General features: G+C 38.2%; 1 protein-coding gene across 1 annotated transcript; it reads left to right on the top strand.

The window, feature by feature from the left end:
• Positions 1-986: 986 nt before the first annotated feature.
• LOC116748333 (39S ribosomal protein L50, mitochondrial-like) lies at positions 987-3,478 on the top strand (the record flags this gene model as incomplete). The annotated part of the gene is made up of 2 exons (XM_032621076.1): positions 987-997; positions 2,652-3,478. Coding segments are annotated over 2 exons (428 nt in total), but the record flags the coding sequence as incomplete, so codon positions are not given.
• Positions 3,479-15,548: the final 12,070 nt, after the last annotated feature.

The following is a 15,548-nucleotide window of genomic DNA, read 5'->3' as shown; positions in this document are numbered from 1 at the left end:
GAAAATCAGTCGTTTAGTGTAGCCACCTTCATTATCTTAGCTAGATTTTCTGGATAACTTGCTGCAACTTCTGCTTGCTGCTTCACCCTGCACTTTTATGTTATGGGGACAGCTTCTTTCCTTAAGCCTCATGAATCAGACTCTGCTAGTGTCAGACTTTTCTTCTGCAGCTTCCTCACCTTTCTCAGCCTTCATAGAATTGAATAGAGTTGGGGCCTTGCTCTGGATTAGGCTTTGACTTAAGGGACTATTGTGGCTGGTTTGATCTTCTATCCAGACCTCTAAAACTTTCTCCACATCAGCAATAAGGCTGTTTTGCTTTGTTAACATTTGTGTGTTCACTAGAGTAACACTTTTAATTTCCTTCAAGAACTTTTTCATTGCATTCACAATTTGGCTAACTGTTTGGCCAAGAGGCCTAGCTTTCAGCCTGTCTTGGCTTTCAACATGCCTTCCTCACTCAGCTTAATCATTCTAGCTTTTGATTTAAAGTAAAAGATGTGCAACTATTCCTTTCACTTGGACACTTATAGGCTGATGAAGCGTTACTAATTGGCATAATTTTAGTATTGTTGTGACTCAGAATAGGGAGGTCTAGGAGAGGGAGAGAGACCAGGTAACAACCAGTTGGTGGAGCAGTCAGAGCACACACAACATTTATCAATCAAGTTTGTTGTCTGTATCAGCATGGTTTGTGACACCCCAAAACAGTTACAATAGTAAGTCAAAGATCATTGGTCATCACCATAACAAATATAATAGTAACAAAAAAGTTTGAAGTATTGCATGAATTCCCCAAATGTGACAGACACGAAGTGAGCAAATGCTGTTGGAAAAATGGCGCCTGTAGACTTGATTGATGCAGGGTTGCCACAGACCTTAAGCTTTTAAAAAAACACAATATCTGCGAAGTGCAATAAGATGAGGTATGCCGGTATAAGAGATTACTGAGTTGAAAGGAATAGATTACATTTCATTATGATGAGATGTGACTGGAGTAGTTTGAGGAGAAAATGGGAGGTGAGGAAGTAGAGACTATAAGCATAGTCAACTCTTTTGGGAAGTTTTGTTATAAAGGAAGCTGGAGTGGAACATGGAATCTGGGGAGAATTTCCTTTAAAGATGGGAGATCCTACAGCATATTTGTGTGTCATGGGGACACTCTAGTAGATAGGGAGAAATTGGTAAAGAATTGATGCAGAAAGAGGGATAAATAGCTGGAAGAGTCTTTGAGTAGGCACAGAGGAATAGTGTTAAAAACGATTTTCTTGACTAGCCATTGTTCATTTCTGGTACCCTCCAATTTCTGTAGGGATGATCAATCCCAATCAGATGCCAACTCCATAGAAGACAGGAGTTAGTTTATGAACGTATAAGCACTGAAATAATGTGTCAAGACAGATTCCTTCACATTGGCCCATGTACTCAGTACTAGTTACACAAGCAGTTTTAAAGGACCCCAAAATCAATAAACATCTCTGTTTTCAGGAGTTTATAATCTGGCACAGTGGTTCTTAACTGGGGACAGTTTTGCCCACCAGGGGACATTTGACCATGTCTTTTGGTTATTATGACTGGAGGACAGGAATGCTACTGGCATTTAGTGGGTAGAGGCCAGGGATACTGCTGAGCAACCTGCAGTGAACAGGATAGCTTCCCACAGCAAAGAATTGTCCAAAATGTCAATAATGTTTGGGCTGAGAAACCCTGACCTAGTAAGAGAAGTAGAATGTAAATAAAATTAAAACTGAGGTATGATGCAGTATGCTCTGAGAGTAATATATAGTGCTCTGATATACGTGGAATCTTAAAAAAAAAAGGATACAGATGAACTTACTTACAAAGCAGAAATAGACCTACAGACAGAAAACAAACTTACGGTTACCAAAGGGGAAAGTGAGGGAGAGGGATAAATTAGGAGGTTGGGATTAATATATACACACTACTATATATAAAATAGGTAACTAACAAGGATGTAATGTATAGCACAGGGAATTCTATTTTGTAATAACCTATAAGGAAAAGAATCTGAAAGAGAATATATATATAAAACAATCACTGTACTGTACACTTGAAACTAACATGATGTTGTAAATCAATCATACTTCAATTTAAAAAAAGTACTATGAGAGATCAGAGAAGCTTACAGTTATACTTGATTGGGGAAATTGAGTAAAGCTTGAGAGAGAAGAGTTTTGTCCCAGGACTTAAAGGATAAATAAGATTTCTGTAAGTGGAGATGAAAGATAGTTATTTCAGATAGGATATAACTTGAGCTAACATGTGATATCAGGAAAGTGGGAAACAGAATGTAGTTTAGTTTGGGTAAGGCATAGAATGTATATAGGAGATTAGTGGGAGATGAGGTTAGAGAGGTAGATTGGGTTTGGATCTGGGAGGACCGGAAATCCCAGAGGATTTACCTTCTTCACCCATTCTTGGGAATTCTTATAGCATGTAAGATCTGAAATTAGTTTTTGTTTTCTCTTTGTGGCAGTTTAGTTCAACTATAAACTTCCAAGGGCAGGGGCCTATCTGACTCTTCTCTCAACACTGCCCAGAAGAGTAGTAAGTGTGCAGTATATTGATTTAGATTGATGGGCAAAATTAGGTCTTCTGTTGGTCAGCTTCTTTAATGCAGTGAACTAAAGATTCACATATTTGTTTTTGATCATTCCAGAAAAGAGAAACAGCCAGTGGTGGCTGAGACAGTAGAAGAGGTGAAGAAAGAACCTATTCTGGTGTGTCCACCCTTACGAAGCCGAACATACATACCACCCGAAGATCTCCACAGTCGTTTGGAATCTCATGTCAAAGAAGTTTTTGGTTCATCTGTTCCTAACAATTGGCAGGACATCTCCCTGGAAGATGTTCATCTGAAGTTCAGCTTCTTGGCACGTTTAGCTGATGACTTGGGCCATGCAGTGCCTAACTCCAGGCTTCACCAGATGTGCAGGGTCAGAGATGTCCTTGATTTCTATAATGTGCCTGTTCAGGATAGATCTAAATTTGACGAACTTATTGCCAGTAATCTGCCTCCCAATTTAAAAATCACTTGGGGTTACTGAGCAGTTTAAAGGAGGAACATGTTGAAATAATTTTTTTTCCACCTGAGAAGGGGGCTGCTTATCAGACATTTTGATACTTTACCATGTGAAATGCTGTCAGAACTGGTCTGTAAATCCACTTTTTTCTGTGGAAGGGTGTATCGTCTCCCTTTTTTTTTAATCATCATGAATCGACAAATATTTTCTTTTCACATTTGCTGAAACTTTTTTTTTAATGGAACCAGGTCATTAATAATTTACGAAAATATATATTACATAACAAGGTAACATTTAGAAAAGAAACAAAAATCTGTGTCCTGTATTATGAAAGTTGTTTCAGTATTCGCTTTACTGTATAAGTAGAAATAGTAGAAAATAATACTGTTCAATCTAGATTAACCTCTTGGAATTAAAGTAGATTTCTTAAAGTGTGTTTGTAATTTTTTTAATGTGAAATTTGCTTTTCTGCCTTGTCATTTTCTTAATTTAAGTATTATAAATGAAAAAGTTAGAATATGTGTTATTTTGGTAAAAGATAGAACAGATTCTATACCTAAATTAACAAAGGAGATGGTGTTTATTTCAAACCCTTTTTCTTTTCTGTAACTTTTAAAAAGTGGCCTTGAGTATCCACTAGGGTGATAAGTCTGCAGACTTACATGTACTTAATTTTGTGGAAATTACTCAAATAGTGAGCTAACCAGATGATCTGAATGATAAAAAATGAGAAAGTGATAAAATTAGGAATTATTCTTTTTCAGACTTTAGATATGGCTAGAGAGTAATGACACAAGAAGAAGGAATTGCTTATATTTTATCTTGACTACAGATAATTCTGAAAGAAAAGTGATAGGTTTTAAACAAAGGAAATTGTATTTATTTTCTTTTCTAGGGTGACTCCTTTGAAGAGGGAAGAAATTAGTTGGATGTATAAATTCTGGTATGTTTATTAGAAAAATAAGTTACAGTATGGTCATGCCCTATAAATGTCATCAGTGGACAATTAGATTTTCAATAACCTCTACATTGAAGAACTTCAGAAATACCTGGAATGTCAAAGTGTTTGGAGCCCTGGAACTTAAACATTAGAGCTGTTTATCCCTTCTGCCTCTATGTGAAATGGGTTCAGCGTGGAAACATTTGAATTTTATATACAGGATTTGATTATCTGGTTTCCCACACAACTTTTACTTCTAATCTGGAGACACAGAAAAATGTGCAAAGGGCAAGGTGGAAGTAAGAGATGGTGAGGGCAGTGTGGAAAAGCACTTGGTTTCATGTGGAGAGCTGCAAAGCCAGCATTCATGTAAATGTTAGGGCCAAAGAAATTACTCCTTCATAACCTGGAGCAGTTTCTCAAAATTTAATGTGCTTATGAATCACTTGGGATCTTTTTTAAATGCAGATTCTGATTCTGTAGGTCAAAAGTGGGTCCTGAAATTGTCTATAAAGCCCCTAGGTTATTCTGATGATGTTTTGAGTACCATGACCCTAAAAGCTAGTATTGAGGTGGGAGACAAGTACTGCCCCCTGCACCCGCAGTCCTGGAACGTTTAGCTGGTAGGGAAGGTAAACTGCATATTCATCAATAACTCTAGAGGACATCACTGGTTTACAGCCCAATATAATATATCAGAATAATGACCTATAGTTTTCCTGGAAAGATTAAATTAGGTTTGCTAACTTGTTTCCTGAGATAACTAAAAACATATAAAAGGTTTACTTTTTAAAAAATTAAATGATTTCTATATAAAAGTGTTAGCAGTTTTACTCTGTTGGGCCGTTGAACTCAGTGTGTATGCTTACATAAAAACTAATAAAATAGAGATTCAGGGTTAGTAGAATGGATGGTCTTACACAAACTGCTAAATAACAAAGATTCAACTGATTAATTAGAAGATTCTAATTGGCTTTATTAAATGATTCATGAATCAGGCAGCATCCCCTCCAGCAATAGAGAGCTGCTCTGTTGAGCTTCAGAAAAGGAAAGGTTTTTAAAGGCAGAGAGGAAGCAGAAAAAAAGAAATTACTAGCAAAAATGCATTGTTTTAGGCAAGATCACCCTCTTTAAGGGGTATGGATAGGGTCTATCAGTGGATTACCTCCTAGCGCTGACCAGGAAATTCCAGATTGGCTGATTAAAGGTCACACTCCTGGGGAAGGTCGAGTCTATGATGAGGTTAGATATTGTCTGGGTTTGCTGCCCTGTGGCTTAGCACAAATGACTTCATTTTGGGTTTGTCTCCTTTTTAACAACAGTATATATTTCAAGCAGCATAAAAGAAACTTCTCCCTCTCTTCTTTTTAATTTTAACGTGTCATTTATAAAAGTAGCACTTTTTTTTAGAAAATTGGGAAAGAGAAAAAATACCTTTTCCATCCACCAGATAATCACCTAACATTCTTGTATATTAACAAGTGAAAACAAGTATTTTAAAATTTGCTATGACATCCTGTCCTGTGACCCCTTCACACCATGAGTATTTCTATTCATCTTTAAATAGTCTTAAGAATAATAGATTTGATTAATAGCATATTCCATAAATGCATGTTACATAATTATTCAACCGATATTCTATTACTGGATTTTAAATTGTTGCCACTTTTTTGCTTTTATGTTATTTTTTAATTTGGCTTTTCTAGTTTTTTGAGTGTGGGTGTGCCATAAAACGCCTTCCTACTCAGAAGTCATTCCACTTTGTCTTTTTTTAAAACTTAACTTTTTTTCTTGTTACACTTGTTTTTAATTACACACATACAATGTACAAGTTAATTGTAGAAACATTAGAAAACACAGATAACCAAAATTTAAAAAAACTTTCACATGGTGATAATAATTATTGACACCTAAAATATGTATTTTTACAAAAGTGGTTTTGTATAATACGATGCATATTGATTTATTCTTTCTTAAAATATGTATTTGTTCTGTTAATAAGTATATTTCTCCAGAGTCATTTTGAATTACTGCTTGATTCTTCATTGAAAGATACACGCTATTTAATTCATCCTGAACATACAGATTGGTTCTATGTTTTGCACATATAAACAATACACCAGTGAACCCCACCTTGTACCTATACTTTTTTTTTTAATGTCTTTATTGGAGTATAATTGCTTCACAATGATGTGTTAGTTTCTGCTTTATAACAAAGTGAATCAGTTATACATATGTTCCCATATCTCTTCCCTCTTCTGTCTCTCTCCCTCCCACCCTCCTTATCCCACCGCTCTAGGTGGTCACAAAGCACTGAGCTGATCTCCTTGTGCTATGCAGCTGCTTCCCACTAGCTATCTATTTTACATTTGGTAGTGTATATATGTCCATGACACTCTCTCACTTTGTCACAGCTTACCCTTTCCACTCCCCATATCCTCAAGTACATTCTCCAGTAGATCTGTGTTTTTATTCCCGTCTTGCCTGTAGGTTCTTCATGACTTTTTTTTTTAGATTCCATATATATGTGTTAGCATACAGTATTTGTTTTTCTCTTTCTGACTTACTTCACTCGGTATGATAGACTCTAGGTCCATCCGTCTCACTACAGATGACTCAATTTCATTTCTTTTTATGGCTGAGTAATATTCCATTGTATATATGTGCCACATCTTTATCCATTCATCTGTTGATGGACACTTAGGTTGCTTCCATGTCCTGGCTATTCTAAATAGAGCTGCAGTGAACATTTTGGTACATGACTTTTTTGAATTACAGTTTTCTCAGAGTATATGCCCAGTAGTGAGATTGCTGGGTCATATGGCAGTTCTATTTTTAGTTTTTTAAGGAACCTCCATACTGTTCTCCTTAGTGGCTGTATCAATTTACATTCCCACTAACAGTGCAAGAGGGTTCCCTTTCCTCCACACCCTCTCCAGCATTTATTGTTTGTAGAGTTTTTGATGATGGCTATTCTGACTGGTGTGAGATGATATCTCATTGTAGTTTTTGATTTGCATTTCTCTAATGATTAATGATGTTGAGCATTCTTTCATGTATTTGTTGGCAGACTGTATATGTTCTTTGGAGAAATGTCTATTTAGGTCTTCTGCCCATTTTTGAGTTGGGTTCTTTGTTTTCTTGATATTGAGCTTCATGAGCTGCTTATAAATTTTGGAGATTAATCCTTTGTCACGTGCTTCATTTGCAAATATTTTCTCTCATTCTGAGGGTTGTCTTTTTGTCTGGTTTATGGTTTCCTTTGCTGTGCAAAAGCTTTTAAGTTTCATTAGGTCCCATTGGTTTATTTTTGTTTTTCTTTCCATTTCTCTAGGAGATGGGTAAAAAAGGATCTTGCTGTGGTTTATGTCACAGAGTGTTCTGCCTATGTTTTCCTCTAAGAGTTTGATAGTGTCTGGCCTTACATATAGGTCTTTAATCCATTTTGAGTTTATTTTTATGTATGGTGTTAGGGAGTGTTCTAATTTCATACTTTTACATGTACCTGTCCAGTTTTAGCAGCACCACTTATTGAAGAGGCTGTCTTTTCTCCACTGTATATTCTTGCCTCCTTTATCAAAGGTAAGGGGGCCATATATGCGTGGGTTTCTCTCTGGGCTTTCTATCCTGTTCCATTGATCTATATTTCTGTTTTTGTGCCACTACCATACTGTCTTGATTACTGTAGCTTTGTAGTATAGTCTGAAGTCAGGGCACCTGATTCCTCCAGCTCCATTTTTCTTTCTCAAGATTCCTTTGGCTATTTGGGGGCCTTTTGTGTTTCCATACAAATTGTGAAATTTTTTGTTCTAGTTCTGTGAAAAATGCCAGTGGTAGTTTGATAGGGATCGCATTGAATCTGTAGATTGCTTTGGATAGTAGAGTCATTTTTACAATGTTGATTCTTCCAATTCAAGAACATGGTATATCTCTCCATCTATTTGTATCATCTTTAATTTCTTTCATCAGTATCTTATAATTTTCTGTATACAAGTCTTTTGTCTCCTTAGGTAGGTTTATTCCTAGATATTTTATTCTCTTTGATGCAATGGTACATGGGAGTGTTAATTTCACTTTCAGATTTTTCATCATTAGTGTATAGGAATGCTAGAGATTTCTGTGAATTAATTTTGTATCCTGCTACTTTACCAAATTCATTGATTAGCTCTAGTAGTTTTCTGGTAGCAGCTTTAGGATTCTCTATGAATAGTGTCATGTCATCTGGAAACAGTGGCAGCTTTACTTCTTTTCCAATTTGGATTCCTTTTATTTCTTTTTCTTCTCTGATTGCTGTGGCTAAAACTTCCAAAACTATGTTGAATAATAGTGGTGAGAGTGGGCAACCTTGTCTTGTTTCTGATCTTAGTGGAAATGGTTTCAGTTTTTCACCATTGAGGACGATGTTGGCTGTGGGTTTGTCATATATGGCCTTTATAATGTTGAGGAAAGTTCCCTCTATGCCTACTTTCTGGAGGGTTTTAATCACAAATGGGTGTTGAATTTTGTCAAAAGCTTTCTCTGCATCTATTGAGATGATCATATGGTTTTTCTCCTTCAATTTGTTAATATGGTGTATCGCATTGATTGATTTGCGTATATTGAAGAATCCTTGCATTCCTGGCATAAACCCCACTTGATCATGGTGTATGATCCTTTTAATGTGCTGTTGGATTCTGTTTGCTAGTATTTTGTTGAGGATTTTTGCATCTATGTTCATCAGTGATATTGGCCTGTAGTTTTCTTTCTTTGTGACATGTTTGTCTGGTTTTGGTATCAGGGTGATGGTGGCCTCGTAGAATGAGTTTGGGAGTGTTCCTCCCTCTGCTATATTTTGGAAGAGTTTGAGAAGAATAGGTGTTAGCTCTTCTCTAAATGTTTGATAGAATTTGCTTATGAAGCCATCTGGTCCTGGGCTTTTGTTTGTTGGAAGATTTTAAATCACAGTTTCAATTTGAGTGCTTGTGATTGGTCTGTTCATATTTTCTATTTCTTCCTCGTTTAGTCTCAGAAGATTGTGCATTTCTAAGAATTGGTACATTTCTTCCAGGTAGTCCATTTATTGGCATAGAGTTGCTTGTAGTAATCTCTTATGATCCTTTGTATTTCTGCAGTGTCAGTTGTTCCTTCTCCTTTTTCACTTCTACTTCTTTTTTTTTTTTTTTTTTTTTTTTTTGCGGTACGCGGGCCTCTCACTGCTGTGGCCTCTCCCGTTGCGGAGCACAGGCTCCAGACGCGCAGGCTCAGCGGCCATGGCTCACAGGCTGAGCCACTCTGCGGCATGTGGGATCTTCCCGGACCGGGGCACGAACCCGCGTCCCCTGCATTGGCAGGCGGACTCTCAACCACTGCGCCACCAGGGAAGCCCCACTTCTACTTCTTTTGATTTGAATCTTCCCCTTTTTTTCTTGATGAGTCTGGCTAGTGGTTTATCAATTTTGTTTATCTTCTCAAAGAACCAGCTTTTAGTTTTATTGATCTTTGCTGTTGTTTCCTTCATTTCTTTTTCATTTATTTCTGATCTGATCTTTATCATTTCCTTGCTTCTGCTAACTTTAGAGTTTTTTTGTTTTTCTTTCTCTGATTGCTTTAGGTGTATGGTTAGATTGTTTATTTGAGATGTTTCTTGTTTCTTAAGGTAGGATTGTATTGCTATAAACTTCCCTCTTAGAACTGTTTCTGCTGCATCCCATAGGTTTGGGGTTGTCGTGTTTTCATTGTCATTTGTTTCTAGGTATTTTTTGATTTCCTCTATGATTTCTTCAGTGATCTGTTAGTTATTAAGTAGTGTATTGTTCAGCCTCCATGTGTTTGTATTTTTGACAGTTTTTTTGCTGTAATTGATATCTAGTCTTGTAGTGTTGTGGTCGGAAAAGATACGTGATACAATTTCAGTTTTCTTAAAATTACCAAGGCTTGATTTGTGACCCAAGATATGATCTATCCTGGAGAATGTTCCATGAGCACTTGAGAAGAATGTGTATTCTGTTGTTTTTGGATGGAATGTCGTATAAATATCAATTAAGTCCATCTTGTTTAATGTATCATTTAAAGCTTGTGTTGCCTTATTTATTTTCATTTTGGTTTATCTGTCCATTGGTGGAAGTGGGGTGTTAAAGTCCCCTACTATGATTGTGATACTGTCGACTTCCCCTTTTATGGCTTTTAGTATTTGCCTTATGTATTGAAGTGCTCCTATGTTGGGTGCATAAATATTTACAATTGTTATCTCTTCTTCTTGGATCGATCTGTTGATCATTATGTAGTGTCCTTGTTTGTCTCTTGTAATAGTCTTTACTTTAAATTCTATTTTGTCTGATATGAGAATTGCTACTCCAGCTTTCTTTTGATTTCCATTTGCATGGAATATCTTTTTCCATCCCCTCACTTTCAGTCTGTGTGTGTCCCTAGGTCTGAAGTTGGTCTCTTGTAGACAGCGTATATACGGGTCTTGTTTTTGTATCCTTTCAGCCAGTCTGTCTTTCATTGGAGCATTTAATTCATTTACATTTAAGGTAATTATCGATATGTATGTTCCTATTCCCATTTTCTTAATTGTCTTGGGTTTGTTATTGTAGGTCTTTTCCTTCTCTTGTGTTTCCTGCCTAGAGAAGTTCCTTTAGCATTTGTTGTAAAGCTGGTTTGGTGGTGCTGAATTCTCTTAGCATTTGCTTGTCTGTAAAGGTTTTAATTTCTCCAACAAATGTGAATGAGATCCTTGCTGGGTAGAGTAATCTTGGTTGTAGGATTTTCCCCTTCATCACTTTAAATATGTCCTGCCATTCCCTTGTGGCTTGCAGAGTTTCTGCTGAAAGATCAGCTGTTAAGCTTATGGGGATTCCCTTGTGTGTCATTTGTTGTTTTTTCCTTGCTGCTTTTAATATGTTTTCTTTGTATTTAATTTTTGATAGTTTCGTTAATATGTGCCTTGGTTTGTTTCTCCTTGGGTTTATCCTGTATGGGACTCTCTGTGCTTCCTGGACTTGATTAACTATTTTCTTTCCCATATTAGGGAAGTTTTCATCTATAATCTCTTCAAATATTTTCTCAGTCCCTTTCTTTTTCTCTTCTTCTTATGGGACCCCTATAATTCGAATGTCGGTGCGTTTAAAGTAGTCCCAGAGGTCTCTGAGACTCTCCTCAATTCTTTTCATTCTTTTTTCTTTATTCTGCTCTGCAGTAGTTATTTCCACTATTTTATCTTCCAGGTCACTTATCCGTTGTGCCTCAGTTATTCTGCTATTGATCCCTTCTAGAGAATGTTTAATTTCATTTATTGTGTTGTTCATCATTGCTTGTTTCCTCTTTAGTTCTTCTAGGTCCTTGTTGAACCTTTCTTGTATTTGTTTTATTCTATTTCCAGGATTTTGGATCATCTATACTATCATTATTCTGAATTCTTTTTCAGGTAGACTGCCTGTTTCCTCTTCATTTGTTAGGTTTGGTGGGTTTTTACCTTGCTCCTTCTTCTGCTGTGTGTTTTTCTGTCTTCTCATTTTGCTTAACTTACTGTGTTTGGGGTCTCCTTTTCACAGGTTGCAGGTTTGTAGTTCCTGTTATTTTTGGTGTCTGTCCCCAGTGGGTAAGGTTGGTCCAGTGTGTTGTGTAGGCTTCCTGGTGCAGGGGACTAGTGCCTGTGTTCTGGTGGATGAGGCTGGATCTTGTTTTTCTTTTGGGCAGGTCCACGTCTGGTGGTGTGTTTTGGGGTGTCTGTGGCCTTGTGATTTTATGCAGCCTCTGTGCTAATGGATGGGATTGTGTTCCTGTCTTGCTAGTTGTTTGGCATAGGGTGTCCAGCACTGTAGCTTGCTGGTCTTTGAGTGAAGCTGGGTCTTGGCGTTGCGATGGAGATCTCAGGGAGATTTTCGCTGTTTGATAGTAGGTGGAGCTGGGAGGTCTCTTGTGGATCAGTGTCGTGAGCTTGGCTCTGCCACCTCAGAGGCACAGCCCTGATGCCTGGCTGGAGCACCAAGATCCTTTCATCCACACGGCTCAGAATAAAAGGGAGAAAAGAAAGAAGATAAAATAAAGTAAAATAAAATAAAATAAAGTTATTAAAATAAATATTAAGAAAAAATTTTCTTAAACAAAACAAATAAAAAAATGGACAGACAGAACCCTAGGACAAATGGTAAAAGCAAAGCTATACAGACAAAATCACACAGAGAAGCATACAGATACACACTCAGAAAAGGAGAAAAATGGAAAATATATATATATCTTTGCTCCCAAAGTCCACCTCCTCAATTTGGGGTGATTCGTTGTCTATTCAGGTATTCCACAGATGCCGGGTACATCAAGTTGATTGTGGAGATTTAATCCGCTGCTCCTGAGGGTGCTGGGAGAAATTTCTCTTTCTAATCGGCTGCTCCTGAGGGTGCTGGGAGAAATTTCCCTTTCTCTTCTTTGTTAGCACAGCTCCCGGGGTTCAGCTTTGGACTTGGCCCCGCCTCTGCGTGTAGGTCGCCTACGGGCGTCTGATCTTCGCTCAGACAGGACGGGGTTAAAGGAGCAGCTGTTTCGGAGGCTCTGGCTCACTCAGGCCTGGGGAAGGGAGGGGTCCGGATACGGGGCGAGCCTGCGGCAGCAGAGGCTGGCATGATGTTGCACCAGCCTGAGGCGCGCCGTGTGTTCTCCTGGAGAAGTTGTCCCTGGATCACGGGACCCTGGCAGTGGCGGGCTGCATAGGCTCCCGGGAGGGGGGTCTGGATTGTGATCTGTGCTTGCGCACAGGCTTCTTGGTGGCGGCAGCAGCACCCTTAGTGTCTCATGCCCGTCTCTGGTGTCCGCGCTGATAGCCGCGACTCGCGCCCATCTCTGGAGCTCCTTTAAGCGGTGCTCTGAATCCCGTCTTCTGGCGCATCGGGAAACAAAGAGGCAAGAAAAAGTCTCTTTTCTCTTTGGCAGCACCCGACTTTTTCCGGACTCCCTCCCAGCTAGCTGTGGCGCAGTTACCTCTTCAGGCTGTGTTCACGCAGCCAACCCCAGTCCTCTCCCTGGGATCTGACCTCCTAAGCCGGAGCCTCAGCTCCCAGCCCCCGCCCGTCCCGGCAGGTGAGCAGACTAGCCTCTCGGGCTGGTGAGTGCTGGTCGGCATAGATCCTCTGTGCGGGAATCTCTGCACTCTGCCTTTCACACCCCTGTTGCTGCTCTCTCCTCCGTGGCTCCAAAGCTCCCCACTCTGCCACCCACAGTCTCCACCCATGAAGGGGCTTCCTAGTGTGTGGAAACCTTTCCTCCTTCACAGCTCCCTCCCACTGGTGCAGGTCCCGTCCCTATTCCTTTGTCTCTGTTTTTTCTCTTGCCCTACCCAGGTACGTGGGGAGTTTCTTGCCTTTTGGAAAGTCTGAGGTTTTCTGCCAGCGTTCAGTAGGTGTTCTGTAGGAGCTGTTCCACATGTAGATGTATTTCTGATGTATTTGTGGAGAGGAAGGTGATCTCCACGTCTTACTCTTCCACCGTCTTGAAGCTCCTCCCACTGTAAATGTCTTGACCCTAAACCTAGGAATGGCCAACTTAGTCCTGCTTCTTTGATTTGTAATCCCATTACTATGTGTTTTGTGCATCCTACAGTATAAAGTGACAGGTACCTTTAACTCAATCATATCTGCATGCATGAAATAAATCTTATCTACAATTACTTTCATTTTAATTAGGTTGTTTCACAGTGCAAAGGTCCTAAAGGTTTTACTTGAATGGTTTATGAATTCAGAAGTAGTCAGTAAAGTTAACTTCTGATTCCATAGAATTCCAGTGTTAATCTTAGTTGTACAGGAGCAGACTGCAGCTGCCATCAAATTTCTGCTTCCTTCTATCATGGAATATCAAGTTCTAAATATTTAACACTGATGCAACACTAATAATACACTATTCATATTCCTATTTCAACAATGTCCCAGTAATGAGCTCCATAGCAATTTCACCCCTGATCCAGGATCTATTCCTGGTTCATGCTTTACATTTTGTTATCATGTCTCCTTAATCTTTACTTGAAACAATTTTTCAGTAAATTTTATTTTGTAAGGAATGTATTCATGTCATCTAAGTTGTCAGATTAGTTGGCATAAGTTGTTATAATCTCATTTTCCTTTTAATGTCTGCTGTGATCTGCAATGATAAACCATCTTTCATTTTTGGTATTTGTTATTTGTATTCTCTCTTGTTTTTAATTTGACCAGTCTAGCTTGAAGTTGAACCAATTTTTGTCTTTGTTAATTTTTTTCTATTGTTTATTTCATTGGTATGTGCTGTTATTAGTTCCTTCTACTTACTTTGAGTTTACTTTCTTCTTTTCCTAGCTTCTTAAGGTAAAGCCTTAGGCCATTTAAGACCTGCTTTCCTAATATAACTATTAAAACAGTAAACCTCCCTTTTTAGCTTTAACTTTATCCTCAAATTTTTTATATTGTACTTCCATGATTATTCAGTTTGAAGTATTTTCTGTTTCTGATGTTGTTTCTTCCTTGACCCATGAATTATTAGAAGTGTGTTTAATTTTCAAACATTTGGGGATTTTCTAGATATCCTACTGTTATTAATTTCTAATTTAATTCCATTGTGGTTAAAGAAAATCTATGATTTCAATATTTTTACATTTACTAAGATTAATTTTATGACACAGTTTATGGCCTATCTTGCTGAACATACCTTGTGCACTTGAAGTTGTGGGGTTTAGTGTTATACAAATAGCAATTAGGTCAAGGTTACAGACAGTGTTGTTGAAATCTATGCCTTTACTGATTTTAGTTAAGTTGTTCTATCCATTGCTGAGAGAGGTATGTTAAAATCTCCAACCATGATTATGGAATTGTCTATTCCTACCTTTAAATATGTCAAATTTTGCTCCATATATTTTGAAATCCTTTATTAGGATTTATGATTTTTATGATCTTGTCATCACTACCTTTTATCTCGGATAGTACTCTTGGTCTTTTTTTTTTTTTTTTTTTTTTTAAACATCTTTATTGGGGTATAATTGCTCCACAATGATGTGTTAGCTTCTGCCCTATAACAAAGTGAATCAGCTATACATATACATATGTTCCCATATGTCTTCCCTCTTGCGTCTCCCTCACTCCCACTCTCCCCATCCCACACTTCCAGGCTGTCACAAAGCACCGAGCTAATATCCCTGTGCCTTGCGGCTGCTTCCCCCAGCTATCTACCTTACTACGTTTGTTAGTGTGTATATGTCCATGACCTCTCTCTCGCCCTGTCAAAACTCACCCTTCCCCCTCCCCATATCCTCAAGTCCGTTCTCCAGTAGGTCTGCGTCTTTATTCCTATCTTACCCCTAGGTTCTTCATGACATTTTTTTCCCTTAAATTCCATATATGTGTTAGCATACGGTATTTGTCTTTTTCTTTCTGACTTACTTCACTCTGTATGACAGACTATAGGTCTATCCAATCTCATTACAAATAGCTCAATTTCATTTCTTTTAAGGCTGAGTAATATTCCATTGTGTATATGTGCCACATCTTCTTTATCCATTCATCCGATGATGGGCGCTTAGGTTGTTTCCATGTCCTGGCTATTGTAAATAGAGCTGCAATGAACATTTTGGT

This window comes from Phocoena sinus, unplaced genomic scaffold (genome assembly GCF_008692025.1).
Source record: "Phocoena sinus isolate mPhoSin1 unplaced genomic scaffold, mPhoSin1.pri scaffold_62_arrow_ctg1, whole genome shotgun sequence".
NCBI lineage: Eukaryota > Metazoa > Chordata > Mammalia > Artiodactyla > Phocoenidae > Phocoena > Phocoena sinus.
Note: the sequence above shows the minus strand (reverse complement) of the source record. Positions and strands in the feature narration are given on the sequence as shown.